Source organism: Anser cygnoides, chromosome 3, assembly GCF_040182565.1.
Source record: "Anser cygnoides isolate HZ-2024a breed goose chromosome 3, Taihu_goose_T2T_genome, whole genome shotgun sequence".
NCBI classification, from domain to species: domain Eukaryota; kingdom Metazoa; phylum Chordata; class Aves; order Anseriformes; family Anatidae; genus Anser; species Anser cygnoides.
The window spans coordinates 113073459-113096524 of NC_089875.1; the positions used below are offsets into that span (position 1 = coordinate 113073459).

The following is a 23066-nucleotide window of genomic DNA, read 5'->3' on the forward strand; positions in this document are numbered from 1 at the left end:
CGATTCAAGGTAATGGGGAAACACCAAGAGAGAGTTCTAGCTTGTTACTATCAGTGCTTTTGGGGCCTTCTCTACTTGGGCATCTAAAGCTTGAGAAACACTAAAAAAAGTAGTCACTACTCATGATCTCAGCCACTGAGAAAACAAATATGCTTCTCATGCTTTTGGGAATTAAGTGAGAAATTCCATCTTGAAGTGGCAATGGCTTTCTGAAAATTATTGGGCAGGTAAGCAAACCCAGATACGAACTTCAGCAAGCTTTGATTCAATTGTTCTGTTTCTCAGGCTGTTGTTGCTTATGCCTTAGAGGCATTTAGCACATGACATCTTGAGAAAAGGGCAGGAAGAAAGAAAGCCTATATGTGAACATCCTGATTGATGCATTGGCTCTTTTGGTCTTTACGCTGCTGTAACTTCACATCGCTCTGGACACCAGCCAGCTCAGGAGCAGTTCCAGACACTGTTAACACCAGTGCACTCCAGAGAGGCACATCCAATGGAGCCCAGGGGCTTTGCGTTTTGTGGTGGCACCCTGCAGTGTCCACTGAAGTGCTTACTGCAGCTGAGACTGTAATCAAGGCATTCTCAATGTCTCTCTCTCACCCGGATTCCCTGAGGCATGCGCTAAAGAGGCACTACAAAGTCTCTTCCCTCTACAGAGGCACTTCTTCATGAACTGGATAGGAACATAATATGAGAGGCCTCTTTTCCTCTGTGAAATTCAATTGAATGCGGTTGATTTTACAAAAAGGTTGGGATGAGAGGACAGTGACATGGAACAGCCATATTTGCTTAGAAAATTGGGCTAAAAATTAAATAACAAAGGTACTGAGTCCATACCTGATTATACCAAGAGGGTCTAAATCTTCTTCCTCTTCTTCCTCCTGTTCCTCTTCTTTCTTCTCACATTTTTTGGCACTCTCCATTGATACAAGCTCTGAAATTAAGTCAGGTGTCTGTTCCTCTTTGAAAAAATCCAATGCCTCATTTTCTTCATCTTCTTTCTCTTTGTCATCAGGAATGTTTTTACCCTTGAAGTCAATGACACTAGTAGATTTTGTCCCTGCAAAATACAATTACGGATGCAAAACTGAATACACAGGACAACAGTCATGTTCTATTTCATGCCTGGCACCTGTTCCTCGTGATTTTGTCTGGGGAATGATGTATATGATCAGCTTTTGTGAAACTTCTAATATTCCCAATTCTCCCTTCTATCCACTGATGTGTCATTATATTTCTGGTCTGTTTACTGATTTAAAAAAGTCAAGTAGAGAAAGACAGGGGAAATGAACTTTATCTAAAACACATGCTTATTTATGTTCCTTCTATAGTCAATGAAAACAATAGAATTTTCCGCTGGTGACTCATCGCATCCAAAGACAGTTGTCTGAGAATAAGTATCCCTCTGGAGTCCCTGTTTTTCTCCATTGGCTACAGAGGGGCCTAAATACTCTGCTCAGATGTAGATAGCTAACCTTCATATAACTAGAAGGGATAAAGTCCACTTTTTGTTACTGATTTAATTCATTTGGGCTAAAAGTACAGCACTGGACAGTGTGAAAAATAATTTCCATGGCAGCAATTTTGATTTACACTCAAAAATGAAGCCTGAAGCTCTAACCTCCTTCAGTACGCAAGATGCAAACTGAAAGATGCAATTTGACCAAGTCTTCTCACCGTACTTGATATATGCAAAGCCCAGAAGAATGAGGAGAGCGTAACTATTCCATGCTGTGGAGTCTCTGGATGTTCAGGAAACCAACCTAAAGTAATGAGACTAGCTAAAAATAGGCTAGCTGAAAAAAAACCTATTGATAGATAAAATTCATGGCTTCATGCTTTTGACTGTTAAACTAACATGGCATGTGAGACAAATCTCACCCAGCTTTTCATGCCTGCATGTGCTTAATCAGCTAGGGCAGAATTGGGTAACTAAATGTGTGTGCCTACACTGAACAAGTGGTCTTTTCCTCCCTTTATAGGCAAGGGAGCGCAGGTCACGGTAGGCAGTGGAGGTTAGGATGCTGCATGTAGACATCTATGTTTTACCATGTTAATTCTACCTAAATACCTCTGAATATATTGACTATATCTCCAATGTCTGTCAGGAAGGTACACTCGCTTGAGGATCTGCAGTGTATGTACTGAATTCCACCTGGGTTGGTAGGGTGAGACATATTATTCTAAGGCAGACTTTGATGAGCAGGTCACGTTACTTGCACACAATCTGTCCACAGAATCTAGAGACAGTCCAGACTAATTCAGATGTAGACATCTGTACCATATACAGCAAAGCCTCATGCAACATGAAATCTAAATTCTCTGTGCAAGGGGTCTGCTTTCAAGAAAATACTGATGAGAGGAGAGGAGGTTTGAGAGGAGAACTCTCAAACCTTATTTGGCACAATCCTTTTCCTAAAATGATGTCATTTTGCCCCCCTTTACTGTAGGAAGCTGCTTTCAATTGTGAACTTCATGCTTGATAGAGATTTAGTCACAGGGATGTGCTCTTGCCAGTCTCACAGAACTTCTAACCTGGCCACACTTCACACATTTGCAAAAGTGGCAGTTCACACATGATGACTTGTTAGCACCTTGCAACTTCATTTCCTTAAAACTAACACTACACTGAGAATCCTGCACAGCACCAGGAGTGCTCCCTGCTCAGCAACTCTCAGCTGAATTAAGAGCAGAGAGTCCATCTGTTCCATTTATTCACCAACTCCCTTCTCTGCCCAAGGAACATAAGAAAGGGTCTGTATGAATTATTGGAATGGGCAACAAGAATTGGACATGAGGCTAAGTAAAATTATATATAAAAAAAAGGCCAGAGAATAGGTTTAACTAAAAAAGTATCAGACTTTTACTCAAATATTTTTCAGGGTCAATAGTACCCACTTCAGCAAGTCCTAGTAGTTTTATCAGGAATGAAAAACAGGCAAAACATGGAGCAGTTGTTCACTAAAGGAGCCCTGCACTGCCATTTGAGGGTCCATCATTCCACTGACAATAAATGATTATTTAGCCTTCTAAACTCACACATTCTGAATTACAGCTTTGGTATATGCCTAAGGGAAATGAGAGAGGGTGCAATGGCTATCTTCAAAGTAAGCATTGTGGCATCAGTGCTTCTGAGCAAGGCGTGTGTCCACTGGAAAGAAGGGAAAATAACAGCAAACATGACTATGCACCACTACAGGTTCACAAGAGAATATTTCAGCAACAGCCTTTACTCTGGCATTCTCTAGTTCTTGACTACCTAAGTCAATTCCTTAATACTGCTTGTATTAAGCACGTTCATGAGAGAGGGGACACTCACATCTTTTAGTTACCTAAAAATTCCAGTAACTCGGGACACACTGCTAGATCCTCGTCTTTTGAGATGAATTTCATGATATCATTGAACATTGCTCTTCGTTCCCAGATGTCAGATTCCCCCACGAAGAGAACTTTTCTAGGCAAGGGTGGAAGAGAGACCTGTGGATACCGTGCTGCCAGTCTGTGGTAGAGCTCTTCTATCTCGCTGTACTTCTTGGAGACCTGCAATAAAACATGTTGTCTGGGTAAGTTTCTTTACAGGCAAGAGGGAAACATGGGCAGCAGGCAACAGGTTAAGCACTGTGAAACATTAAACCTGGAAACTGAAGTAGAAAACATGTATTACCGAGGAGATTTACATAAAGCCAGGTAAGAGCCTGTTATCTCCACAGTGAATCCCCAAATACTGTTGCTGGTTGTCTAATTCTGTTATTAAAATCCGCTCCCTAATGAAATAGAAGCTCATTGCCAGGTACCCAGCATCCATTTGCCTGACTCATCAGCTAATTAAATACCGGGAAGATCACTGCTCCAGATACTTTTCTCTGACAGCAAAAATTCTTGTCCACTAAAAATGAGCTATTTGGTGACCAGCTCCAAAAGTCAGGAGGCAAAGCCAGGTACGTGCCTGATGGAGAAAGCAGCGTGAATCTTTTCACCCCTATGCCAGAAGGCAGATTTCTCAGCGCTGGTGGGCTTTGGTGTGCTTCTGGCTGTTGAGTCCTAAACAACTGGCACATTTGCTGCCCTGCACAGCACCTAATACAGAAACCCAAGGGCACAGACCTCAGCTGATCCCTGACTCTTCAGTTTATCCATGAGAAAATGAAAACGACTTGGTCATGGCCTACAGATTCTTATACCAAAAGAAATTGCCAGCAGCGGAGTCATTCCTACTAGAAAGACAGGAGAAATAAGGCCCATGATACAAGGAAAGCAATAACCATGGGAATGCTGGTTAGAAATAGGGTGGTTTCTATGCCACAGTCGGTTTTGAATTCAGGACTGCAAACCAATATGCAAAAAAAAAAAAAAAATCTAATCATGCAAACAAAACACTCTCTAACTGACATTAGAGGCATAATGGAGAGTGACTGTCATGCTATGTGACTGTGGTATTATACAGACAATATATTCATCTCGACGCTCCACAGCCCTCAAACCTATTAGTGTGTCTCAATGAACACAGAGCTATACAAAAAACAAAACAAAACAACAGCCCCAAAACTAGTGCTAGCAGAGAGTGTATGGGACAGATCCTGTGCTAGGGTGCAACACTTACCTTCCTATAACATGTTCTGGTGTACTCTAGTGGAGTGAATCTCAATTAATACTGTGCTTGAAAAGATGGAGAGACTCGAGCACCACATCTTGGGTTGGAAGAAAGCAGAACACTTCCACCAACACGGTGATAACAGAAAGTCAGCCCAACAAAAAGCACTGAAGTAACAGAGACAAGTTTAGATTAACCCAGAATCTATCCACTACACCTCGACTAGCAAACTAAAAAGTATCAGGGCATATTCCCAGTAAGTGGAACTTGATAGTGGAACTTGTCTCCTGGAACCTGATAGCGCCTGGCACAGCTTTGACTCTGAGCAGGCAGCACTCCCTCAGCTAAATTTTTCCGTCCAAGGCTTAGCCTGGTGCACAGAGCACTCAGCAGCCAGTTTGGGTACTGCTAGCCATTGTAAGAAAGTCCTATACCGTGGCTGCAGCCAGACTGTGCTAGCTGCCCTCCAGGCCAGAGAGCAGGCTCCGACATTAACAGGCACACCCAGACTAGTTTACTTAACTAGACATCGCCATAAAGAACAGTAACCAGCCTAGCTTTCATGCTTCCCTGCCTTTCGGAGTAATTATCAACCACGCTAGGTGATTTGAAAAATGTTTGCATTTCGGTTGGACAAGGATCACTCCGGGTTCAGTGTCCACTAATAAAAGGCAAGCAGCCCTATCAGAAAGATCTGAAGCACAAAAACAAACCTGACTTGACAGGGGAATGAGAAACAAGGATTTTAGACTTGCCTCCTGTATTCAGCACAGGCAAATGCAAGTGACATTGTCCTCTGCAAGCAGGATCTGCCATGCAATTCAGCAGCCAAGAACTAAAGTGAAGGCAATAAAGAGGTGTTCCCAGGATAACATGATCCTCCGTTTGAAAGATACCCCAAAAACAGAGGGGAAAGCAAATCTGGAATTTCTGAATTGCTGTACATTTTCAGTCTGCTAGGTCCCAGTAGCACTCAGAACAGGGTATGATACCAGGCTGCCTTCCAAACACACCGTGTAAGGGCAGTGAGGAAATCACCGGTACTTCTGAAAAATAAACAATATTATGCTCTGCCCAGAAAAAAAAAAAATCAAGTCTGATTTGTGAAAAATGTCTAACATCTAATTAATTGCAATAATAAATAACACATTAATGTCTGAAAGCATGAGAAGACAGCAGCCAATCAAGAAGACCACGCCAAAACAGCTTTACAATACTCCAAAAGGTACAGTGAACTGAGACATAAAAACTTATTTCTCTCCCCTCTCAATTTTCATTCCTCCTCTATCAAAATCCGTAAGTTATTCATAAATCTCAATTTATGCCTAATTACGCCACTAAACCTAAAGTAAACGCACGCCCTCCCTCGCATCCCATTGCTAACCGAGCCGTTGTAAATCTGCGTGGGCTCCGAAGCACCAACCACAGCACGCGACGCAGCGTGCACAGCGTAATAACATTATATCCAAAGCACACTGACGTACTGCCCAAAAGCCTGCAACACACCCTGCAAACCAATATCCAACAGTGTGGGGATGCCCTCTGCTGGGATAACCGACCATCCATACAAGCTGTGAAACCTCCAGCCCCCGCCAGCTCTCTGCCTCCTGTACCTGCTGGCTCTTCTTCATCTTCGTTCAACGCTGTTGTCATCTCTGCTGCGTTTCCAGCACCAAAACCAAGGCAGTAAGACTGGCGGACGGTACCAACCTCAGTCCTGGTGCATGTGGCTCTCCCTGTCCCAAAGCAGCAGCACCGCAGGGGTCTTGCACAGCACTGGCGAGGTCTCACAGGGTTCTCAAGTCGAGAACCCACAGCATTTGCACAACTTCCTGGTCAAGAAGGTGGCCCTACCACAACCATTTCTGACCCTTGCAGTTTGATGTCCTCTGACAGTCTTCCAAGAGAAAGGCACATCAGCACATGGCAAAATTAGATCTTGCTTTTCCTGGTTACCTTTCACAACCCTTTGAAATGAGGCGATGGTTTCTGTGGTCCAAAACGTCAGGTTAAAAAACAAAATGTTGCTCTAAAACCTGTGTCATCAATCCTAATCAGGAAACCAAATCCCATTTGATTAACACTAAAATATTTGTCTTATGTTACCTGTAGTTCCTCTAGGTCTTGATCCTGCAATTATCCTCTCCCCTCCAAGCCCCTCTCTGAACTCACACGAATGCTGCTGAGCCAAAGCCCCACCTGCTGAAGTCAGCCCGAGTGTACCGACTTCAAGGGGGTTCTGTCAAGTCACAGTATCAAAGGCTCGATCTACTTAACTTCAAAAGAGTTAATCATGCAAATACAGCAAAGGATGTGCATATTTGCCGGGTCAGGACCCTATTTGCCTGTAACAATTAACATTCAACACAGAACTGAAAGAGAGACAGGGATGGGCTGAGTGGTTTTTTGCACCGGCAACAGATAAGTAAGATGAATACGATCAAACATAGCTAGAAGGTTAAGAAAACCACCGGGAAGTTCAAAGTGAAAGCCTGAAGTTTGCTGCTAATCCCTCAAATCTCATGTGTGTGTCTTGCCCCCTTCTTCACAAGAACCTCGTGTGTGAAAGGACGCGCACCAAAGTGCCTGTAGGACACGAGCCTGGGACTCTCAGATGTGCAGGGGAGAATCCCATCCCACTCAGTGTTAATGGGGTTTAATGCCTCCTTTCCCTAGGCTCCTTTTAATGCCCCGTTTCTGACCTCAAACTTGGCTTCATATGCTTTTTATATACAGAGTGGATTTCAAGGAAATGGAGGCCTCAGAGCTATCTTTGGCCAGCCAGCGTACGCGAGTGAAGAGCGCGCCTGATTTTACAGTATCTCATGAAATACATACATCTAACGTGACTTTCTTTTTAAAAAGCCCATGTCTTACCACTGTCACAAGATGGAGGTACGGCAGCATTACGCTTTCAAACAACCAGCAGCTTCGGGTACAGGAGCGGAAAGCATCCCTTCTCTCAGAAAACACAAACCGAGCTTTCACAGCACACTTCCAAGTTAAGCCGTACCAGAATCAGTGTTGCTTGGTGACCTCGCGGGTATGCATTACAGCAGACTTTAATTACACGACCACATGCTGTTCTCCCCACCTGTTTTACCGAGCAGAAGAGCAAGCACTCTAATATTTCTTTTTTAATGAACATGAATTCTTAACGGCCCCTGAACCTATTGCCACACTGAGCAGTTTCTCTTTTCCCCTCACATCCCCGAGGCTGCAACGGGAAGGAATACATCTTCACAACGTACCTGTACGGTCAGGAAATGACAGCCCCAGCTCGCAGATTTTGAGGCCCACAGAAAGAAGGCCAACATATGCAAAGAGGCAATACTGAAAGCATAGACAAATACACACCCACATATTTTACTCCCTCGTTTTATGAGACAAAGGCAGTCCTGTAGTAAATTCCTCCGAAAAAACATGTTGTGCCTGTCAAACACCAGTAGTTATTTGTTCAGCTCTGAAAAAGAACGAACCTGACTAACAAATGTAACTTGTAAAAGAGAAGTAATTAAACTAGGCACAAACAGAATGAGAAGGCACTATAGGTTGGGTGGGTTTTTAATTAGGCTGGGAAGAGGGAAGTTAATTGTGAAAAAAAAAAGGTAAGGTGTGGCTAGAAGAAAAGCAGTCAAGATAAACAAAGCCTTTTATTCTTCTCACAGAAAATGGTAGATCTACAGGCAATAATTGTTACCTTTGCAGCAGTACCTTATGCAGTACAAAAGATAAAACCAACTTCATTGTTTCAATGGGACGAGAGGATTCTGACCTTTGAAAGAAATGCAGCTGAGTTTTCCTTTAATTACCAAATATAACCTCAAGGTTAAGCAGTCCTACAACCCATCTGCTGTATATTACAAATGGCATTTTTTTTTTAATTAAAAAATCCTTCCAGTTCCTAAGAACTTAGATCTGAAGGTCATGCCTGATGTGAATTTCTTCTTCTGTTAACGCTTCACAGACATTTCAATTTGAAATGCCACAGTCCCATTATGGCTGGGGAACAAAGGACTCGGGATTGCTCGAACACACCGTAAAAGCTAGTAACTCCACAAGCCAGATCTGAAGTCTTTTTGCTGCTTGTCTCATTTTGGCCATAGGTACATATTGCATCTTGATCCAGTGTGATCTAAATTGCAGCCCTGAGGTCAGAGTTAGCTGAGGGGATGCTTCTGTCCTGCTTGCCATCTTTTTCCAGGGGACACAGAGAAGTTTTTTGAGCAAGAAATACTGCACAATCACATCGCTGCCTGCAGCTGCTCAGAGCCTAATGCGCAGAAAGCCAGTTTCACTGCTGCCACCTAGAGCACGAGAGGGTAGAGGATGGTAACTTCAACTGGAAGCAGGCACAGAAGCAGATAGATCACAGATAAGGAAAATCAATTTTCAAGGGTAAGAAAGAGAGGAAGGAGGAGGAAGAAAAAGAAAGACAAAGGGTCTTAAAACACAGATCTGGCTCCTGGGGTAGCCAAAATTGGATTATCATACCTGGAGCCAATGAAAATCCCACCACACCTATCAGCCTTCTGTAACTTGTCATCTCAGCGTTGCAACACTGGCTTCTTCCTCCAACCTCTCAAATTTTATAGGTTCAACAATACCAAAAAAAGTTCCTTCTCCCACTCTGCTCACACAGTTAGGAAGGCAGAACAGATATACGGTTCTTTCTTTTTCCTCCTTCGGATGTCTCATCTCACCCTCCCTTGCTACGCAAATGTAGTGTTAGACCTGCTGCCCAACGTAACCTCCTAAGTCAACTGGTTCTCTTGCACTTTGCCTGAAAATCCTCTGCGAAGGGCGCTTGGTTCTGGTTTGTGCTGGTACAACATGCAGCAGAATGGGACATCCTGCAGACACAAAGCACAACGGGTGCAATTCACCTCACCCGGCAGCCACAGGGTTGGTATTTACCTCCAGGTTAACACAACTGCTTATGTGCCTGTGATGTGTCTCGGCTCTCACGACAGTGACACATAGTCAATACCTTTTGGAAAGACATGTCTGAAACTCATGCTCACCCAAAATATCTCAGGTAGGGGATTCAGCTGCCTAAGCACAACCAGCCAGTGGTAGATGGTGTACAGTCCCTTACCTCGTTCTGTTCCAGGACAGTGCCACTGCCTTTACATTCTGTGTCAAGTTGCATGGCCCTGTACAGACCTCTTAGATAATTCTAGGCTTCTCAAACGGTACCAACCATGCTTAATACGCAAATTAAGTTTCTCCATGCCATAGGTGCTCAGCTACATTGTTCTCGACGGTACTGTACTGACTGTGATGGGATCTTAGAAATCTGTGGTGACTGAGAAATCTTAGAAATGCTGACATCTAACCACAGAGAACAGACTGTTCTGCCTAAACACAGGCATTTCATGCCATCATGCTTTGGGATATCCAAGGTGGTGCATGGGGGGCACCCAAATATCACACAGGACTTATGGGTGGGAGACACACAGCCTTCTGAAGGCTTTGTGAGAAAAAAGACAGAGCATCTCAGATGGTCTTGACAGTAAACGGTGTGCAACTCAACTAAGCCTTAAGCCTTTTTAGCCTGGAGCTGAAGCCCCACACCCCAGATATAGAACATATAGATTGCCTTCCCTTAACAGTCAAAGAATAGAGGTATTTCCAGAGGATGACTCACCTCATCCCCTTCTCCCCACTGACCATAAAAGCAGTGACAGACTCGGATTAAAATATCTGATGTACAGAGAGGTAAGCTAGGGCAGGTGAATCCCTCTGTTCCTTCCAGTAACACGTACAGAAAAGACTCGCTGGAATGAATCGATGCAAAGCATCCATCCTCCAATCTCCCATCTCAGGGCTTTAAATTGCTCTCATGCACCAAACTATGTAATATATCAGACTTAGTCAGCTGAAAAAAAAGTATCTGATGAGATAAATGTTATTCCCATCAGGCTACACCGTGGTTTTCTTCTTCATAAAGAACGAAATGTCACAAAGTCTGACCAGAGAAGAAATCAGAAAGGTTTATTTCACTTGAGAAGAGCAGCTAAGTGCAGAATATCCCCCTACTCAGAGAGAACAGACGTGGAAACGAACAATCTCAGCAAGCAGGGGCACCACAGTAGGAAGGCTGTTTCTTGTCTGTATAGAAGAGCTGATTTCAACTACTTTTTGTAAGTGAAGCAAAGTGTTAGATGGTAATTGGCCAGTTTAACACCTGAGGTTTAGTCAGGTTCTTTCTTCCACAGAGCTGCATGGAAATATTGCATAATACAAGCAGGCACCGCTGCAGAAAAATAGAAGATCCACATCACCTTCTCTTCTGCCTGTGCCTGGCCCTTCCCCTGTCCTACAACAAGCACTAACGTGTGCTGCGCAACTCACAGGCTCAAGAAACAGGTGTAAGTTAATACTAAACAACAACCCCCCAAATGCAGTTTTTAGCCAGGACCAGTTCCTCAGCTGGCATTACAGAACGGCCACATGACAACTGCCACTGGCACGAAGTAGGAAGCACTGCAAGAAAGGGAACAGGCATTTCCCCCTGGGACAGAAGGGGAGAACAGAGCAGCCTCTTATGCCAGCACTGCCTCCACCATAAGGCTATTGCCTAAGGACTGCAACAAATGTCAGAGATCTGCTCCTCACCGTGCACTGTTTCACAAAATTGATGTGTTTCTTTGTCTGCAAATCAGACTGTGTGCAAATCCATTTATCAGCTGTCTCCTAGTGAGCGTGAGTTACACTAGGGCTAATGGTCTACCAGGTAACCACACGCTCACATCACTCCAGCATTACAGGTATCGCCAAAACATCTGAGAAGTGCAGATGCTCATAGCACACAACGGGGCGCACGACCTCAGAGTCCCTTTATAGTGAATGGGCAGAGAAACACACTGTTTGGGTGTGATTCAGCAGACAGCTAAAGCAGATCCAAATAAATGTACCCTAAATAAACCTTTTTCCATCTACTCAGCAGACAGCCCAGGGTGAGACACCTCAAATGAACGCACACATGCTATAGATGAGATTCATTTCACCTGTTTTAAGTAACGTACTGTGTTTTCAAACCTTTGCAGGTATCAGGAAAAAGACAATCTGATTCACTTATGTTTTATATGGACACTTCCTTGTAAAACTCTCTTATTAAAGAGTTTAAAAATCAAGTCAAGCCTAATAGATTAATCTACTCCAAGGCTAATTCCTCCTATTGCTCCACATGACTGTTTCATTCATTGTAGATTTATTTCATGTTTCTGCACCAAGTCCCACTACTCATACATGTATCAGAGAAACTAATTTTGTAGCAGAACTTATAAAAAGCTCAGTTGGCTTCTATTTGTTGACCCATAACGCAAAATGCCTTATAGGCAACAACAAACAGACAATGTTGCTTTGAGCTCCTGCAATAAAAAGTTCAATTAATAAATGTCCAATATTCCTATTGCAGAGGTACAGAGTGCATTACCCTATCAAGGACCTTGACACAAGGAGGCTGCAATAACAACGTATCTGCTATATCAGAATCAAAATAATCAAAGAAGATTAAAAAAGCAAAAAACTCACAGCTAACATAGCACTGATTAAACATTTACCATAAACTGAACAACATCCTCAGGCTTGTGCTTTGCAGATTTGAAGGCAGCCAGTCGGGTAACAACGACGATGTGATACTCTACGTGGCCAGACATCATCTTCCCACGGATTTCCTGGTATTCTGGCACTGACAAATCCAGCCCCGTGTGTTTATTCTGAATTTGCCTAGGGAGAAAAATAAAATGCAGGCAGAGCTCAGGCATCGGCACAAAGACTTTTAAATGATACTCCCTGAGGATCCTGTTCAAAGTTCCAGAAAGTCAGTGCAAGGACTCCCATTTCTACAGGACCCAGGACAGACCCTACCCCAGCACTGTTTCTACACTGCAGGAATATAAATTTGCACAGACTTCACCCATTATAATATGAAACAATAAATATCGGTTTTGCATATTATTACAGTCTCCACGAATGCTGCCCTAACCCAGCAGAGCAGATGAGAAGATGCCAAGATCTCTGTCTCATTGTGATGTGCTCTGAAGCAAAGCTCTGTTCACTACAATTGAAGCCAAGCCCTATTCACCTCTCCTTTGTCTTAGGACATCCCAAAAGGGGCCAAAAAAAGGACTAAGGAACTTGCTTGGATGCAGGGACAACTTTATGTTTGTAAGAGCCATCCAAGGAACTAGATTAAAACTTGGAATAGAGAGATGTTGGAGCTGACTGCTGGGCCTGCCACGCCGTTTCCATCTGAGTGCTCTCTGGATGCATCTCCTAAGTGCTTCCTTCCTACATGTGAGTGAACACTTTCAATGAAATCGGAAAACACATTTCTCTTCATTAAGCACTTTTACTGCTTTTTTTTTTTTTAACCTTAGCAATCTGGGCAATGTCAAGTCCCATCTTCCCTGGACTCTGTGGATTGCAGAGGCGTCTTGTGGAATTCTTGCCTCTTTCGTTAGGAAGTTCAGATTCACTGACACGGAGCCCCTTTCACCTAAGGACACATTAGGCATATGAATTTAAAATACACCTTAAAGTGGTTTAAACAATCTAGTTTCAAAGACAGTTTTGAAAGGCTCCTCTCATCATGTCAAAACCTGACAGGTTCTTTTGAAACTTGAGTTTTCCCAAGAAGGCAACCTCTGAATCTTCAATGCAAAACTAAAGCTTTTTAAACAGAATATCTCAAGAGTTCTCCATAAATCAAACAGCAACAAGCACAGGCACAGGCTCAGTTTTTGATCCAATTCTCTTTGCGAGCCACATTTAAAACATTAGGGCTTTAACCACAGCTCTACTGTCACCAAGACTTTCTGCTAGGTACCTAAATGCCATTCTGGTTCTCCAATGCAGTTCTCACCTCCTGCCAGCCAAGGACTTTTCTTTACACTAGCAGACAAAATTTTGTTCTCAGTTACAGGATGCAAACACAGAAGCAACAGCGCTTATGTGTAAATACACAGGTGTCTTTAGAGCCGCCTGGCTTGCACACAGCGGTCTGCCGAACCCTTAAATAACAGTCATTATCTGGAGTGTTGTCTCCTGCAGCGGCTGCCAAAATGCTGACTAAAAGGACACCTGTCAGTAAAATCAGCTGGATCCGGATTTTTTTTTTCTAATATATTTGCAGCACGGCAAATGCTCTCCAGATGTGCAGCTACTCAAAAGTCGTGACTGTAACTACAACAGCAAACAGGGCTGTTTACTGGTACTCAGAAGTGACTTATTTCTGTTAACGCAGCCACAGAGAGAGTATACGTGATAAATTAACCTGCTTTTCACTTCTGATAAAAATAAAAGAACAACCACCATCAAGCCAACCCTTCTGGATAGCCTTATTTAGCTTGAAACATCCCACGTACGGATGTACTGAGATGAGACAACAACTTCATTGTAAGAGCTGCTGCATCAGAGAGTTCCAATAATGTCAGGGAGTTAGCAAGCACCTTACCTACACCCAGGCTTTTTATTTCCAAGTCGTTAAAAGTCTCCGCTAAAATGACTGTAATGGGAAGCGATTAGAGGGAGGGGAAATAGCTACATTTTTGTTTGTTTGCTTTACGCCTTGTGATCGCTTTCATTATCATCTTTTGCACGAAGCATACCACTATTACCTCCTTCCATGGCAACAGGATAATGTGTTTTTTAAATATAACAATGATTATAAACCAACAGATATCAGCAGGGAAGCTACAACAGGTATGACACAATATCCAAAGCACACTCTAATTCTTGTAATGCCTTGGTTTCAAAATAAGCAGCCCCCAGTGTTTTAATTCATTATATACTGTTACTGTTGTTATTTGAATGGGAGCAGCACCTAAAAAAAAGACAGAAATAGCTTCGCTGCATTTTTCACATCAAACACAATCATTTTTACACTGGTGGCCTTAAAGAAGAAACAAAAAAAGAAAGCTGGTTGTTAATAATATATTAATAATAATATATATGACACACAGGCTTATTGCTCCTACTCCTTATTTAAATCTAGATGCACATATCTGTAAGTTACTTTTGTCGACAGTACAGATGGATCAGGGGGCACTTGGGCACATGGTTAACTTTCCTAACACAGATGACCTCACCTGACTACAATGAGAGCATTCATAGCAGTAACATTGTGCTTGCACAAGCAGATCATGGAGGAGCGGCACAGGACAGAGGAAGTGGATATTACATAAAGGTCAGCTGAGCAGGGCAGTTTCCGTGGTTCATGGAAGAATCACAGGTCTTCACCCTGTATTTTGAGTTGCATATAATGTAGAGGCTGTGTAGTTTAATTAATCTGCTTTCTGCGCTGAAAGGCCAAGATGTCGAAAAGGGAAAGAAGCCATTGCTAAGCAGGAAAGCAAATAAGGGATGTGAGTGGTGCGACCAGAGAAACTTCACTCCCCTGTGTATGTGCCAGGAAAGTGGACTCTGCACTTTGTCTTGACACAGCCAGCCCCTGCAGCAGCTCCAACAACCTCTCCTCCTTCCACGGAAGACCCCAAAGGGGACCAAAGTCTGACTACCCAGGTCAGAGCAAAAGGAGAAAAGACTTGACCACTTAGTTTCTGCACAAAATGAAGGCAAAATATCTGACACACATTAGCCAGCAAACATTTTTATTTCTCTGTATAGTCTAACTACACAGGTACATATTATTATTTACTTGTATTACCATAGTAACTAGAAAACCTAACCCCAAACCCAAACCTGTGTATATAAAAAGAGTTTTAAAAGTTCACAACTATACAGCTATCTAATCTCACAAGATAGAAAATATATGCACTTGTTAAAGCCTTAAGCACACATATACATCTAATTTTATTACTGAAGGTATTGCAACATCAGTGGGACAATTTGCAAGTAAAGTCCCTTCACTGTAAAATAAATCCAGATGTTCAGATTTCCACCTTGCAGTCTAAAACCTAATATAAAGTCAGTCCTACAAAATGTGTATGTGAGTTAAGTCAGATCTGTTTGAAGGTTCAAGGGCAGTACTGCAAAGGCAGTCAGGCCCTGACACAGCAAAGTATTTAAGGATGAAAATCATGGCTTTGAAGTTGATGTGATTGAAATAGTTTCGACTTGTGTCCTAGGAGGTAGGTGCACGAGCCCAGACCGTGCTGAATCAGCACTTCTGCTCCTCGTGTTACATCTGATGGCCAACTGCTTTCATGTGGTCTGAAATACCTTTGGGGAAGGGGGAGGAGGGAACCTCTATCATTGCTCTATAAAGGTTGCCACAAGCGTTTTCTTCGTGAGGCGCTGGATTGGCACATCTAGGGAAATACAGGCTTGAAAAACGTAATACAGCTCAAAACAGGGCTTCTACACCCACCTAGGGTACATTTGGTGCCTATGGCTAGAGCTCTGAGAATATGTGAAAACAGAATAAACTTATATTGCCCGTTCCTGGCCTGGTCTCAAGCCAGACCGACTCCCTGCGGCCTTTGGGGCATGGGTCTGGTGGGAGGGACATGATGGGATGGGACAGGATGGGATGGGATGGGAAATGATGGGATGGGATGGGACGAGATGGGTGGGATGGGACGAGATGGGAAGGGAAGGGATGTGATGGGATGGGACGTGGTGCAGCCTCGCTCAGCTAGAGAGGTGTTTACAAAGCCAAGCCTAAACCTAGTCGTCAGGCAGCACATCCATTAATTCTGCCCCGAAAACACCCGAAAGCACCACAAAGCTGGGGATCTGGGGGACCGCGTTAAGTCCCCCGCGGAGTCCCCACGGAAGGGCTGCGACTTTCGGCTACCACAGCGGCCACCACGCATGGCGAACCAGACGCCAGCAGCACCTCTTCCGGCAGCAAAATGCCAAAAAAACTCGCGGAACTGCCCCAAACCCCGAGCGTCCCCGCTGCAAGGGACGCCGGCAGCCGCCTCCCTCGGCGTCCTCTCAGCGCCCACCGCGTGGTCCCCGCGACGGGGGGGGGGGGGGGGGGCCCATTCCCTTCCCTCCTTTTACCTTCTCTCCCCTTCCCGGCCCTTCCCTTCCCCTCCCGACCCTTCCCCGAGCCCTTCCCCGCCGAGGGCAGGCCGCAGCCGGCTGCTCGGTGGCGGCAGCTCCCGGCGAGCTGGTGCCGCCGCTACCTGGTGGTGACGAGCGCGGCGGGCGCCGGGCCGTGCTGCATGGCGCTGGCAGCCGCCCTCCTCCCGGGCCGGCCCCGGATCACAGGCCGGCGGCCAGGAGGCTGTCACGGGAACCCGCGGCGGATGTTTGCCGGAGGGCGGTTCTGGTGCAAAAGGAGTGCAGGGGAAGAAAGCTGGGAGGGGAAAAGGGCGGCCCCGAGCCGTAGTCGGCAGGATTCGAACCTGCGCGGGGAGACCCCAATGGATTTCTAGTCCATCGCCTTAACCACTCGGCCACGACTACACCGGCGGCTCCCTTTTCTCTGAGTGAGGCCCCAGTAATTTTGTCTTGGCTTTTGGGGCCTGTTGGTGTGGCAGAGCCAAAACGCCTCCCCTGCCCCCCGGTGACACCTCTGTGCTCTCTCCTGAAGCAGAAAGACGTTGTGTGCACTCCCCTGCTGTATCTGCAGGTTGGAAGGGACCTCACCTGCCCCAAGCCCTGCTGCTGCTCCACCAGTCCGCCCCACAGAGCCCGCTGCCCTTCACACCAAAACGCTGTCCGCACGAAGTCACTGAGTTCATGTGAAGATGGGCGCTTCAAAAACTGGGGCTATGGTCTGCAAACAGAAGTGACCTCTCAGCCCCAGCATGCTTCTGGGTTCTACCTTTGGCCTGGCAAGATGAGCACCATGTCTGCGTGTGCATGAGGAAGTCCTAACACAGCCCATTTTTGTGATTTCTTAGCAAGTCTCATCATAATGTGGCGTTTTTATAACTGCTCAGCCAGTGTCAAAAGAATCACAGATCTGGAAGATAAATGTCTCAGTGTTGCTAACCTCTGAGGCTGTGAAAATAATCATTTGGCTTATCCATGACGTTAGGGTTGGGGCTTTAATCAGATGGTGACTGTGAAGGGTACATTTATGAGACAACCTCAGCATAAAAGCTGTACAGAAATCAAACCTGACAGGAGCAAACTCTGCAGGTAGAGCTGCCTGCTGGAGCTGAGCAACAGTATTGCCTTCTTCAGAAGCAACATCCCTCGATATTTGGAGCTTGATGTCACAGAACCACAGAATGATTGAGGTTGGCAGGGGCCTCTGGGTCCATCTGGTCCAACCCCTGCTCCATGAGGGACACCCAGAGCAGGGTGCCCAGGACCACATCCAGGCGGCTTTTGAAGATCTCCAAGGAGGAGACTCCACAGCCTCTGAGCAACCTGTGCCAGGGCTCGGTCACCCTCATATAAAGAAAGTGTTTCCTCATGTTCAGAGGGAACCTCCTGTGTTCCAGTTTGTACCCATTGCCTCTTATAAAAAAAGCAACACTTCCATGTTGCTTTGGATGCTACATAGAAAATTTATTCCATTAAACTGTTTTGTTCTCTCTTCTCTCTCTCTCTCTTTTTTTTTTTTTTTTTCCCTCTGTCAGAAAAGAGCCGATGGGTGAGTGTTGGTCAGACCCTGCATTCAGGCCATCGGGTACAGTGGCAGTGGGGCTCCTTCACACACCTGATCACCAACTGGAGACACGCAGGAGAAGGCTGGTGGGAGGACATGCAGCACATCTGGAAACCAAAATACCAATAACAGTGTAACATCACTAACAAAGTTACGATTTCCTACCATTATTAGACCTACCCTCCGCTGCTCCTCAGCCTCATGGATCTTTCTTGCCTCAGTTCACTTGTGTATGAGCAACGGAGAGAGGAAGAAACTCAACCTTCAGCGCTCCCTTCTTGGGGACTACTGGCTTTTTTCCAGCCTTTTAACTCTCCAGTATTGACTGGTTTGGTTGTTTTATTTTTATCCATTCAGATAACAGCTCCAAGCTGAAGAAGGTGCTCAGAGAAAAGGAGGCTGGTATGATTTTAGTCAAAGACCGCTAGAAAGTGAAGAAGAATGAACAGGAGACAAGTAATTAAGTTAATGATTGAAGGAACTTAATTTGTGTTCAAGATGTATGAGGATTGGGAAGTGTCCATATGAGAGGAGCTCTTGCTGAAAGATCATCCTATCCTGAAAACTTAAATTAATAGCCCTCGACAACACAAGCATAATGGAGAAGGCAGGCTTTAAACAAAGAATTTAAGGAGAGAGACAGATAACCTTGGCAGCTGGTGTAGAAGTTTCATCACTTAAGCGGCTTTTTCAGTTTCATCATCATCGTTATAAAAAATATTTTGTCTGCCATTGTCTAAAAAAAAGGAAAATATTATGAGTTATTTTCAGAATTCAATAATCACATACCTAGTGTGCGTAATGTCAATTGCAATACAGTATCCTTATAAATCTCATGATTTTGGGATACCTTTTGAACATTTGGCTCAGTAATATGGTTCTTATCATCTCTGAGCACCCACTGTGTAACCACTTGATGGTCTGCATCCTGAGCTAACTTTCATGGGATAAAATCCTTCTTGCCTTCTTTTCATATTAAAGTAACTTAAGTTTCCACTGTATCTAGTGGTTTATCATGTCATGCTATGAAACAAGCACTATCTTGCATCAGCGCTCCTATGTCTGGCACTGGCAGGGCTCTCTCAGAGCAGAGGGCTCCTGGAGTCTCAGCAGTGGCTGATAAATGAATAGATATAATTTTTTTTTTTCCTCAACTCTTCACTAAATCCCTCTTAGGGACCAATTTTTATTTTTTTTTCTACTCTGTCTCCATAGCGCCTATCTGCTTTTCTACTTGCTGATTACACACGCAGGAGTGGGTCCTACATGTGTTTCCTTCAGCACAAGGAGAATGCCCCATGTACCAGGGACAGGGCTGGGATGTTACCCTGCACGTTGTGCATAAGCTTTTGTCTAAGGCATCTGACGATGCATGCATCCCACAGCTCACGGAACAAACCTCTGCCCTGCAGCGTCAAACATCAAGAAGACCCTGTCCAAACCACCCTCCAAAACCCTGCTCCCAGACATCCAGCACGGCCCCATGGACACTGCAGACCCAATGCCACAGACAGCCAGGTGAGAGTGACTTCAGCTCAAGGAATGCGAGCATCAGCCAAGTCTGCCTGTGGATTATTTTTTCTGTCCACTAGAGAGCACTCAAATACAACCAATAAACCACGGAGAGGTTGCTGGTGCTAACTGCAGTCCCCTCCCTGGGTCTCACCCTTTGGGACCCAGCTGTCCAGCTCCTGTCCAGCAGCACCTACCTGCGCTGACAATCCCAGTGACACCAGTCTAACCCTCAGCTCATGACTCTGAGACCAGTTACCTCGAGATTTTCACTAGAGCTGAAGCCAGACGGTGATAGGACTGCATTTGCAGTTGGGGTTGACATTTGTATTTATTTTTCATACACAGTTTTACTCCCCTAAGGAGATTTCAAAACAGAACCCAGAGGAGTTTTCAGTCACATGCCTCAACCCCAAGAGGGCTGTGGGGTGAAGAAGGGGGAGAAGAAAGAAACACAAAGCTTAAAAATCAGCAGCCCACAGCTGCTGTTCCCTGAGACCTTTCCCTATAACAGCACAGAGCATTGTTTTTTGTTGTTGTTGTTGTTGTTTCTGCCAGACTACAGATCATTCTCCATCCACTGGGCTGGGACAGGACAGGCAAGGAGCTACAGAGAGAACTGATAGAGAAACAGCAGCCACCCCTCCCCAGCGCCCAGAAAGGGATGCAGTCCCATCTGCTCTCTTTTGCAGGACTTAACTCAAAAGCTTTCCCCTCTACCCTTGCTGTGGTAACCTGAAAAATACATGAAGGAAGTTTGCAAGGACTTGGGCAAGCTCAGATGGCTTGGGGGCTGGCAGGTGGCTGCCAAGTTCATGCTATGACACCTGTGAGCTGGCTAACAAGCAGCTCCCGGTCTGTTTGAGGACCCATTTGGTGAGGCAAGGGGAAACCCCGGGCAGCCAGGAGCAGCTGTAGCACAGAGTCCCAGACCCGAGAGGTGCAGGGGATTATTCTCCCTGTCCCCTCAGCTCTGGCTGGGACAAAGCACGTTTGCACCAAGGAGCCTTTTGCCACATGTGCCGGAAACCATCTTCCACAGGCTCCAGGCTCCCACAAAGGGTTAAGGTGAGGACGGAAAACCTCCCAAACCCTGTTAGAATACTGAGTGATTTGTGGCCGGTGTCTGTTCATTCAGCTCAATGCAAAGGGGCTGTAGCCCTATGGCTTAATCCCTCCCTGCTCCTCCAGAGGGCAGGGGGGGTGGGGGTCTCCACTGGGGCAGGGGGCAACCCCATGAACCCCTCCTAGGGTCACATCCATCTGCCCGCTGACCGCAGCCCCGTCTGGGTGTGATTCTTGGCAGCTTTTGGGTTCGTTCTGCATCTCCCCATAGCTAGCAGGCGAGCCGCAGTGAGTTTATAAACCCCGGGGGAACTGTCCACCAAATTTTGGATCCCTGGCAAAGCACACTGCTTGTAATCATGGATGTGGGGAAATCAGAGCCCTGCTTAGGGTATAGTAAACAAAACTGGGGGGGGAGCAAGGACAGAGGAACATATTTAAAAACAAAATAAATTGGCTATGAGAACACAGTTTAAAACTGAAATGAAACCTTTCCCAGCCTAGATCGTGTTGGGAGAAATACAATACTGAAATACTGAAATACAATACTGAAAAGGGCTGCACCGGGGTAATAGGATTACAGTGAGATGCCCAGTCACTTTATCATTTCTACCGCTATTTGTTTTCAAATGACAATTACAGAACCCAGATGTGAACCACTGGGAGATTTTATATTAAGGCTGGGGTGCTCTGTGAGTTTCAAAGGGAGCTGAAATACCAGATTTAAAGTTCACTCTTGTTATATGATGTGGTAAGGCTGTTGATAGCCTGTCAAGGCAGCCTTTTAATCTACACACCTCCTAGACTTGGGATAGATTTATTCTGGGGAGAAGGGAGGAGATTTATATTGCTGGTCTTCATTATGCCTCATGCTTTTCCCCCTTCTAACAGTTAACCTGTAATATGATGAGCCACATGTCAGGAATAATCGAGTAGAAACCATAGGTAATCCCTGCTGAAAGATAACCTGGATCTTGCCCTGATGCAGCCTTGGAATTAAAATTCCCTGTCTCTGAAATTTGGAGGTCTTCAGTAAACCACGGATAAATTTCCTGGTAGACAGTGAGGAAGAAAATATGTTACCCTGGTTTGCCTCAGTTTAGAACAAAACAAAACAAAAGAAAATATAACAAAGCCTTACAATACAGAAGATTGTCTATGTTATTAAAAATATATATACAATAGATACAAACAGTATAGTTTTTTGTTTGTTTGTTTGTTTTTCTCCTTTCTCTCTTATTTATTTATTTATTTATTTTTCCTGAACACAGTTTCAGGTAGTTGAGTCTATGTAGTTGCAATGAAAAGGGTATTTCCCCAGATCAAGGAAAGGTGAAGGTGCAATCAGTAGTTGTACACATTTCCAGGTAGACTCCCAGATATATTGCTTTCATGTTTTTCATGTACATCTTTACCACACACTTGACCTATGCTTTTGACCGAGGACTTTACCTTGTTTTCTGTCACTCCCACCATGTAAGCTCTGGAGGTGTTTATATCTATGCTAATTTATTTGGCTGGAGATGAGCCCAGTCTCTTAGCTTTGGTGCTCACTGTGGTTGCTCATCACCCCTGTGAAGCGTGGAGATGACGCTCTTTGTGAAGGTCCTGCCTGCAGGAGGGGGAAAAGGTTGAGGTTCATGAAGACCTCGATTCCTCTGCTGGCACAGTTTCAGCCATTTGGGTTAGAGCTGGCCACAAATTTCATTCCTGGATTTCTTTTTAAAATTATAAAATCTTCCATGGGCACTGTGGGAACAATTCCTCCATTTTACAAGTGATTCTGGGCCTACCTGAAATTCTCCCAAATGGAAAAATTTCAGCTTTTTGAGCTAGCAAGAAAAAGAGAAGGGTATGGGAAATGAGAAGGCATTAACATGTTATTCTTCAGCATCTCTTCCTAAAATAGGTGTATGCAATTGCTTTGTTGGTCTGTTGCTTCACATATCTGTCAGCCTGTCTGTCTGCTTTCCACATAAAAATGTCATAATAACCTGATGGTCAATTTTAACCAACTATAACAGAAGAGGAGATAGAATCATAGAATGGTTTGGGTTCAAAGGGTCCTAAAAGATCATCCAGTTCCACCCTCCCTGCCCTAGGCAGGGACACCTCCCACCAGACCAGGTTGCCCAAAGCCCCATCCAGCCTGGCCTTGGGCACTGCCAGGGATGGGGCATCCACAGCTTCTCTGGGCAACCCGTGCCAGTGCCTCACCACCCTTACAGTAAAGAATTTCTTCCTTATATCTAATCTAAACCTACCCTCTTTTAGTTAAAAGCCATTCCTTCTTGTCCTATCACTGCACCCCCTGACAAGGAGTCCCTCCCCAGCTTTCCTGTAGCCCCCTTT

The 23066-nt window shown here is 44.8% G+C and overlaps 1 protein-coding gene and 1 non-coding gene across 3 annotated transcripts in view; both read right to left on the bottom strand.

Annotated features, from left to right (window-relative positions):
* The window catches only part of HS1BP3 (HCLS1 binding protein 3), a 51208-nt gene extending 34217 nt beyond the window's left edge, over window positions 1–16991 (bottom strand). Inside the window, exons 1-4 of one of the 2 annotated variants that reach the window (XM_048075259.2) lie at window positions 16699–16991; window positions 12163–12328; window positions 3336–3543; window positions 841–1063 (exon numbers count right to left, since the gene is read on the bottom strand). In XM_048075259.2, coding sequence (XP_047931216.2) covers window positions 841–1063; window positions 3336–3543; window positions 12163–12328; window positions 16699–16739 — 638 coding nt within the window. In that variant the 5' untranslated portion in view covers window positions 16740–16991. Of the gene's footprint in view, window positions 1–840; window positions 1064–3335; window positions 3544–12162; window positions 12329–12976; window positions 13158–16698 lie in introns of those variants that run through there. The other variant, XM_013194841.3, reaches the window with a different exon arrangement.
* Window positions 16900–16981, bottom strand: TRNAS-AGA (transfer RNA serine (anticodon AGA)). Its single transcript has one exon. It is a non-coding gene; the product is annotated as a tRNA-Ser (tRNA).
* Window positions 16992–23066: the final 6075 nt, after the last annotated feature.